Here is a 9060-nt window from a genome sequence, read left to right as displayed (position 1 = left end):
ATGAGTGTAAATGTAGAGTGAAGAAATCACTTGAAGTGTCCAAGTCTCCAGAGAGACGCCGAGTCGACCTACATTCTATACTGAGAAGCTCTGGAGGCCTGCAGGTGCAGAGGAACCATCGTACGAGACTCGGGTTTGGTGGGGCTACAGATCTGTTATGGATCTGATGGCTCATTAAATGAGCCATTTTCAAAGTCCCTTATGAACATGTGCAAATTAAACAGTTAGATTCAGGCTATACCCAATGAGACGCAAATCAACTCATTTCAGAGTTAGGAACACTAGAACCTCACTTCCCATGCATAAATACAGCACCGATACAGAACTCAACTTTACACACATTTAGAGTATGCTTCGGTACAAAAGAAAGGTAGCCTACATGATTTTCCAAATATTGTCAGCCATAGGGTTAAAAACGTGGCGATCTATGCTGACTATTTCTACCGTCAGCATTGTGCTATGCTTATATATTATGCTGCTACAATGTGATAAATAATCATTCACAGACAGCAAAATAACACACCTCAGGTTATATTTACATCATAAATAAATCAGCTCAGTTAAAATATCACAGTCATAAATCAACATCATTACTGTAAATGAAACCAATTATTTCCACAAGAATATAGTGTTTTGCTAAGTACCTGTTACAGTTACAGCTGGGGCAGTTTTAAAAGTAACAACAGGATCACGATTAAATTGGTTATGTATAATGCTGACATCATCAAATGCAAAACATTATCCTGGCTGTAGTTATTTGTGTACAACCTGTGGCCACCATGACAGAATTGCACATTCATTTTAGGTGAGCAAATGCACAGCTTTATACCAATATTTTCATTTGTAAGTGAACAAATTCCTATGTAAATAGTGTTTATTGCTGAAATGTCTGCACAACATTATATCTTATCGATAATGTGAATAAACATTTTAAGAATGAGCATCTTCGAAACGTACCAAAATACACAAATTCTCCTAAAATCATAGGATGGGAGAGTGGGATTCAACTTTAAATTTCCTAAGTATACAGTATGAGCGACAAAACACTTTATACATCAATAAAAAAAAATCCAGGAGAACATCACACTAGTCATGGGGTGAAACCCTACAGTGAACATGAATTATCTACATGAGAAAAGCTGATAAGTGGTTTACGATCACATCAAATTCACAATCATATTAAAGGACGTATTAGCAGCTTTTTGATTCAGTAATTTAAAACAGCTCATGTATTAAGGTACATCACACTTCTAACAGATCTTCTAAAACCAGGTTAGAAAATCGTATTTAGTTTCACAAACTCTGCCTCGTCCTTTTTGAATCAGCAGCACAAAAGTAGTCCGACAAGAATATGTTTGCAGAAAAGATGTAACGGGGGACTGTGTAAGCATTTATAAAGCATATGGAATGGTAACAGCCCAAATATGGGGAGAAAAGGAGCAGAGATCTTTGTCATTGCATATAAAAACATGCTTTACCCGTCTTGGTACGACCATGTCTCTGGCTTATTCACATAGGAAACTATGCTATGCTAACCCGCAAACACTTGCGGCTGAAGGGGGGGTGGCAGCCTGTCGTTCTCCACGTTCTCCGCATCGATTGCGGATGCTCGTGATTTGATCTCCAGCGGGTATCGCTCCAGGATCTCCTGCACCTCGCGGGCCACGCTGTCCTGCCATTCTGCCAGTTCGGTCTGCAGGCTCTGTGCCCCCTCCATGACCTGCTGTTGTCTTTTCTCAAGGTTGGATAGGACGCTGAGATTTTGATGGATCTGGCTAAGTGCTGGATTGAAACGGGAACCACTCTGGAGCCAGGCTGCAGGATCGTCTTGCCTTCGAGGGGAAGCCTGACCGGACATGTAGCGCTCAAAGTCCTCAGGGCTGAGATTCAAGGAGTGGGCATCCAGCTTCTCTATAAAGGCAACGGCACAGCACTGCAGGGAACACGTGATGAAGATGAAATTGAAAAGATACAATGAAAAATTGCAAAGAAAACACAGGAATCCAAAAGACTAGACTAAACAGGAAGGTTTATTCCCAAATGCGATCTGACTAATCAGCCTGCAAATTTCAGCAGTAATTACAGTGGCCCTAAACTGTTTTTGGACCCTTTTGCCACAGTTAAAAATGTATTCATTTCATTGCATTAGATATCAAACTAAGTGGCATATATTTTAAAGAAAAATGTACAGCTTTGAACCAAATTATTCCACAAAATTAGTTTAATGCCAAATTATGGACACATTCAAATTATGTGTAGACCCACCAGATTAGTGAAGTAGTACCCATCCTCTCCTGTCATGAGCCTTGAGGGGTTGCAGAAGCGTGTGATGTACTGAATGTTGGACTGCAGCCGTGGCGGGTTGGCCTTCAACACGATATAGATGAGGGTGGGTAGGAAGTCATCTGCAGAAGCTGGTTCGTTCTTGGTGACCCTGATGGCGTTGAATATATGCTTGCTGCAACTGGTGATGAAAGCCAGTTTATCCCTGGGCACACGCTTGGAGTCCATCTCAATAACATCTGTGGTAGACAAAATAAAATCTGTAATTTGATGGAAAACAGCAAATAAAGGACAAAATAATAGCAAGCTTTGCAGACTCACCCGTGATGGCTTTGACTACACTATCAGAGACTTCCGGGATCTCCTCGTCCACAGGAACACACAACATCTGAATGGTTACCCAATGTAAGGCCCTGAAAAACCAGCCAACCATTTTTCAAGGAGCTAATCAAGACTTCAAGGAGAATGCCATAAAAGCATTATACTGTACTTTCTTGAGGAATATGCATTCTTTAACTTTACAATGATATGAAGCATTTACCAATGTTGTTATTGTTAACTAAAAACAAAACTATTAAAAATAGTTTTTGTTCATTTATATAAAACTGAATTATAAATATAAACATTAGATGTAAAACTTAAACGGAAATTAGAAATGTTGCCTTTGCAACTAACTGAAATAAAAGTAAGCTGAAGTGCTAAAATTACTAAAATATTTTTAAAAAACCTAAACTAAAAATGAAAACTGAAAAATATTAAAATAAAAGCTTATTTCAAATGATAAAAAAATACTATAAAAATAATAATATATAAATACAACTAAAATAACACTGGCTGACCGAATCCTGCGCTGGGTGGCCAGGTCTTTTTTCTCATCATCTGAGGTCTCCGGACAGAAGACGCTCTTGTAGAGACGTGTCATGATGTATTTTTCCACTTGGTCCATCACCCTGTCCACCTTCTCAGAGGAGCCTGAGGAAAGAGGAACACACTGAGGTTTACATCTGTAAAGGAAGCATTCATCTAACTTTTGGCAAAAAGTCTAAATATGAATGTTTGTTTGTTTGTTTATAGTTTAACGCCATCCCAGCTACCTCGGCTATATTCGTAGCAAGAAAGAGATTAAAAAGGAATGATTACATTTTTTTATTTTATCTTAGATAAAAATTCTAAAACTAGATCTGGTCTTACTTTATTAAAAATCTTTTCATAAGAGTCAACTAAAAAATAACGAATTCTAACAGAGTTCAGACTATCACAGTCCATTAAAATATGCTTCAGTAAGGGCATAAAGGATGATAAATATGAATATATCTCAGAGATGTGGAGAAAATGATCCGATCACAGCATTCTACAGAGAACAGCCCCTTCCACTAATATACAACAAAATATCCTTTAGATACCTCACATACTTGTGTTTTCCTAACAAACATGAAATCTGTGATGCTCATCTCAAGTTTGTTACACAAACCTGCTCCCACGTCACCATGCTGGGACAGCAATGAAGTTTCTTTGATGGTTAGCAGACATGGTGGCTGGGTGTACAGGATTTGCCACAGTGTAGTTATTGTTAACTAAAACTAAAATTAGAAAAAAATATTTTTGTTTAATTAAATAAATCTGAAATAAATATTAGACAAAAAAAAAAAAATGTTTAAAGGACAAAAGCACATACAATTCCTAAAATTTTAAATAAAATTAAAAGGAAACTGAAAATATCAAAATAAAAGCTCATTCAAAATATTAATAGTATATAAATATACCAAAATAACAATGATTTGCCCCCCCTGAATTTAGGTCAAAACGTCCCCGATGATCTCCAATGGCACTGCGGTTAATCATTTTGCTGAATTTGATCCACTAGCCAATCATATCTTATAGCTGCCATTTACAAATTTTTCAAAAGTCTTTGATCAGGTTCAAACACTTTAAATTAATATTGAACAAACAAAACAAAAAAAAAACATTTTTTCAAGTTTGTCATGCTCTAAAAACTAATGTTTCGTGCTGCAAAAAGCTTAAAATGCACCATGAAGGGGATGGCTGACTGCAATTTTAGAAATGTTAATGTCCTAGTCTGCCCATATTTAAATATAAATATATAATATATAATAACATATAATAACAAAGATGACGAGGTTCCATTTTGTAAATATTTCCAGCTTTCTAAATAATTCTGCTTCCGCCAGTACATACAACATTTTTAGATAATATCTTCTCTCAAATACGATTACAAAAAAACATCCGGTCAGTAAGTGCATCAGATTCGTTAGTCACTCAAATGGATTCAATGAGCAATTTGAGTGATTCAAACCAGTAACTTGAGTCTTTTTAGACAGATTTAGCACTGCTAGGTTTCTCTGAAGAATGAATCCTACCTTTATAATGATTCAAGAGTCGGTCAGACATGCCCTGATAGAAGTCCTGCACACACTCAGACAGTTCTTCAGCACTAAGATCCTGCATATCCGAAACAAATACAAAAAAAATATGCTTATTGAAATGATTAACAGCTAAAAGTTGATGTGGGCATGTGACCCTGGTTCTGACCTTTTTATTTCCCATGCTGTCTATGAAAGCGCGGCTCTGCTTTTGGATCTCTCTGCCGGGCTTCTGCAAGGTCTTGAGGAACTCAAAGAAGTCTTGTGACGCACGATCGGTCTCGATGCTGGACTGACGGGTAATGGAAGGACTGGGCGTTTTCCCCTCGTGGCTCTCTGAGGAACAGAAACAAGCACACAGTGTGTTTACAAACAAACTCTATGAACATAAAGTGGATATTAAAATGGATCGGATGAAAATGGAAGTTCAGCAGAGTCAGTTTTCATTGCAGAATGTCATGTGAAATTAAGTAATTTCCCATCATTCTACAACAATCAAAGTCCAATGGGTAGCCAAATGTCTTCAAAAATCAACTAAAGGCTGAATTAGACATGACTTTCTGCAAAGAATAAAGAAAAACTCCACTGAATAAACCAATGTAAAATGTCATAATATTTATATATATATATATATTCACAAGCCCAAATCAACTTGTAGCCCATAAAGGGAGAGAACAACCTTCTCAAAAGTAGGCCATACTACTGAAATATTGATCTGTTACCATGCCAACACCTTTGACATCAGACCAGTCAAAGATGGTAATAGAGTAACTGAATGAACAGAGAGAATTCTGGTACAAGCATGCTTTAACTAAACACTACACAAACAGACGCACCAAATGCTGTTGCACCTGTCTTTCTGAACACCCCACTGACATTAATGGAGTGTTAGAAGAATTTCAGCCTGAATGCATGCAGCTCATATATATACACAACACTGATGCATTGGTTTGTTTTCTGTGATTTGTGCTGGAGGGCTACAGTGATGTGGCACTAATACCCACCTCTCAGCCTCGATACCAGAGCTGCCACCAGATAGACAAGAAAAGAGGAGGACGCATGACAATGAGACAGTGAACATTTAAAAAAATTGTAGGGTGAAATCATGTCTTTTGACGCACACACAAGTAACATAGAGAAATGAACAAATCCACAGTATAGATCAGGGCAGTATGTCACAAAGAACATCTGAGGGGAACATAAAATGTTAAAATAAAATCTGAACTCTGAAATGTTTGTTGTACTTTGTGAAATACTTTTAGTAAAGACACTTTTAAACAGCTACCTCTTCAACACAGAACATCAAAACACACAAAAAACGGGGTGGTCCACCTCAGAAAAGACAAACACTGCAATCTCCACCCACGTTTCCTTTTCATTACCCCAGATCTTTCTTCAGGCTCTGTCGGTTACCTTCAGTGGGGGAGCCCATGTCCCAGGGTTGGGTAAAAATGCCCTTCAGATCCCTCAGGAGGGTTTCTCCATGGCTCTCCCTCCTGCCCTGCAACTTCTCCTCTTTCTCTTTCTCTCGTTTCTCTCTTTCTTTTTCAGGGGGGACTAAAACACCCAGGGTAGGCAAAGGGAAACGGGCGACAATAATGGAGGGGGTTTGAAATGGGGGGGGGGGGGATTACAAATGTGGCACCATAGGAGTTTCAGATGAGAACGTGAAAAAGATGAGAGGTGGGGCAGAGATCAGACAGAACGGCAGAACACCAACGAAATGAAGAAAAGTTGAGAGATGAATGGTCACTTGATGAAATAAAATCATCTCATAAAAACATGATAGACAAATTATAAAATCATGTGATCACAAATGAACATAAATGCATCAAATCATGCAAAGATTTATTACACTGTTTAAAAGTTAAGGGTCAGTAAGATTTTATTTTTTAAGAAAGAAAATAATACTTTTATTCACCAAGGATGTTGATCAAATTTATTTAAAAAAATTATAAAAAGAGACATTTATAATGTTACAAAAGATTTCTATTTCAAATAAATGCTGAAAAATAATAATTCTTGAGCAGCAAATCAGCATATTAGAATGATTTCTAAAGGATCATGTGACACTGAAGACTGGAGTAATTATGCTGAAAATACCAGCCTTGCCATCAGAGGAATAAATTACATTTTTAAATATATTCAAATAGAAACCAGTTATTATAAATTGTAATAATATTTCACTATTACAGTTTTTACTGTATTTTTGATCAAATTACTTTTCAAAAACCTTACTGATTAATAAAAAAAAAAAAAACGTAATTAATAATTCTTACTGACCCCAACATTTTGAACGGTAGTGTATATACTTGACGTTTCAATGATAAAGCCTTTTAATTACAATCATTTATGTCTAATAAACTAATATTAAACTAGTATAAAATCCACATTGCTGTTTGGATGGTGCATGCAGGCACAGTTTATGGCTTTATCAGAGAGATGTCATCTAATGACATGGTAAAATCAAAATGGAACTATGTATGATGATAAGGGAAGTAATTTGCATATGATACAGGCATGATTTCCAGAGGGAATCTAGAAGCAAAAGTGCAATTTTTTTATATTGGGCACTAGGGGAAAAGTGGCAAAGAAAGGAAAAATCTACAGCACCTCATCTCCACTCTATTTTAAACCAGTTTTTCCTTGTCCAACCAATGATAATATTCCTAAGGCATATTTTATCAAGGGCAAATATTAATTTTGTCGGTTGCAGACGAACAACACCAAATCGAATCCACAAGCCACACCCACTGCAGGTCATCAGCTGACTCCTCCCACTGCAAAACAACAATAATCACACTCACATCGCTCCAATCCCACCCTCCTCGTACCTTTTTTAGGTGCCGTGCGGGAGGAGGGGCTGAAGAACTTCTTCACGGTGGTGACCTTGCGGGTTTTCTCATTGGTTTTCTTCTCTTCAAACTTGGAGAAGGTGGCGAGAGAGGGCTGAGAGTGGGACTGTGGAGGCTGGGTCTGAGAGGAACTGTGACTGCTGACATAAGCCGCCTCCTCTTCTCGTTGCAGCCTGCGACAGGAAGCACGTCATTACATCAGTCTGTCCGAACATCACTTTTTGCTTTATGAATCTCTCTCATGACGACGTAGAATGATTCTTTTACTTAATACTTAAACTAACAAAACACAACCACTAGAGTTTAATTCCACCTTCATGAGAGTTTCATAAGCAGCATGTCCAACTCACTTCTCCGCCAGGGCCCAGTCCTCCTGGATCTGTCTCTGCCGGGCTCTCTGGTATTCCTCCCTCCAGCACTTGGAGCACAGGCCCTGCCAGGCAGCATTACCATAGTAACCGCAGCCTTTCTTACACAGCAGTTCTGATTGGTCCACATGGATCCCCCGTCGCTCCGAGCGCTGACTCATTGTGTCTCTTTTGTCTAGGTAAAGAAACAGGTTTGAATTTGCATATCCTGTCTGCAGTACATGCAGCAAGACAACAGACATGCAACTCATGCAGAACATACCACAGATGTCAACATTGCTAAAAACGAGACAAGAGGAGTCATTTCAATAATCTGTGCAGAGCTGAAAATGAAACTAATGTAAATATCACACTTAGATTGATATTTTCACACTAAAGCGTAAGGATTATTTTATATATATATATATATATATATATATATATATATATATATATATATATATATATATATATATATTTATTTATATATTTAAAAAAATTGAATGCGAATTTGACTTGATGTCAAACAACCAATTCAAACAACTGCATCTCAATCGAATTGAAAAAAGTAAGTAGTTCAAACAAGAGTAAGTAACGTTAGTTCAAACATGTTTGGTCTCGCCTCTTTAAATTTTTAACGAAATAAAGGCTTGAAAACACAAACACTCTGATCAACACCGGTGACATGACATTCAACTCCGAGTATTACATCACATACAGACATCGTTCGTTCAATACCGAGGGTTGTAGCTTATTTTCAGTGCTAACTAAACATTTATTAAATGTCTAATGGGGAGTTTAAAATCAACTTAGAAAATATATCGTCTACTGAAAATAACATTGAATGCAATTCACTTCGCGGCAGGTAAACACGTCAAGCTAGCAAAACTGCTACGGCGGTAAAAACAAACGCAATAACTCACGGTCAGCTAATAAGATAAATATGTATCACTCCGTCTTAAACTACATTAAACAAAACATTTTCAACAAAAAAAGCAAGTTTTCGTGTGCAATGTCAATCTACCGGACAGCGACAGATACCTCGTCAGCGGTCTCTTCTCCGGGTCACAATGACATCATATCCTCGCGACTGTTGGTATGCGTTGTGTGGGCGGGGCTATAGGTGGGATGAGCTCCAAAATGTCAACAGTCCAAATACATCTAAGTATTTCATCACCTTTTGTACTTTCGTTT

General features: G+C 37.6%; 1 protein-coding gene across 9 annotated transcripts; it reads right to left on the bottom strand.

The window, feature by feature from the left end:
• Nucleotides 1-515: 515 nt before the first annotated feature.
• rabgef1 (RAB guanine nucleotide exchange factor (GEF) 1) lies at nt 516-9019 on the bottom strand. Of its 9 annotated transcripts, none has more exons than XM_084400475.1 (11): nt 8908-8994; nt 7870-8062; nt 7499-7692; nt 6078-6221; nt 5669-5689; nt 4834-5000; nt 4662-4743; nt 3123-3255; nt 2605-2696; nt 2266-2522; nt 516-1933 (listed from the first exon to the last, which is right to left on the bottom strand). In XM_084400475.1, the coding sequence occupies exons 2-11, from the start codon at nt 8046-8048 to the stop codon at nt 1532-1534; spliced, it is 1671 nt and encodes a 556-aa protein (XP_084256601.1). In that variant the 5' UTR covers nt 8049-8062; nt 8908-8994; the 3' UTR covers nt 516-1531. The 9 variants fall into 9 exon arrangements, with proteins under 9 accessions (XP_084256601.1, XP_084256603.1, XP_084256602.1 ...); XM_084400477.1 differs by having other exon boundaries at nt 8891-8932; XM_084400476.1 differs by having other exon boundaries at nt 8790-8920.
• Nucleotides 9020-9060: the final 41 nt, after the last annotated feature.

The sequence above is a fragment of the Rutilus rutilus genome (genome assembly GCF_951802725.1).
Source record: "Rutilus rutilus genome assembly, chromosome: 25".
In the NCBI taxonomy this organism is placed as follows: domain Eukaryota; kingdom Metazoa; phylum Chordata; class Actinopteri; order Cypriniformes; family Leuciscidae; genus Rutilus; species Rutilus rutilus.
The sequence above is the reverse complement of the archived record's forward strand: the minus strand, read 5'-3'. Positions and strand labels throughout refer to the sequence as shown.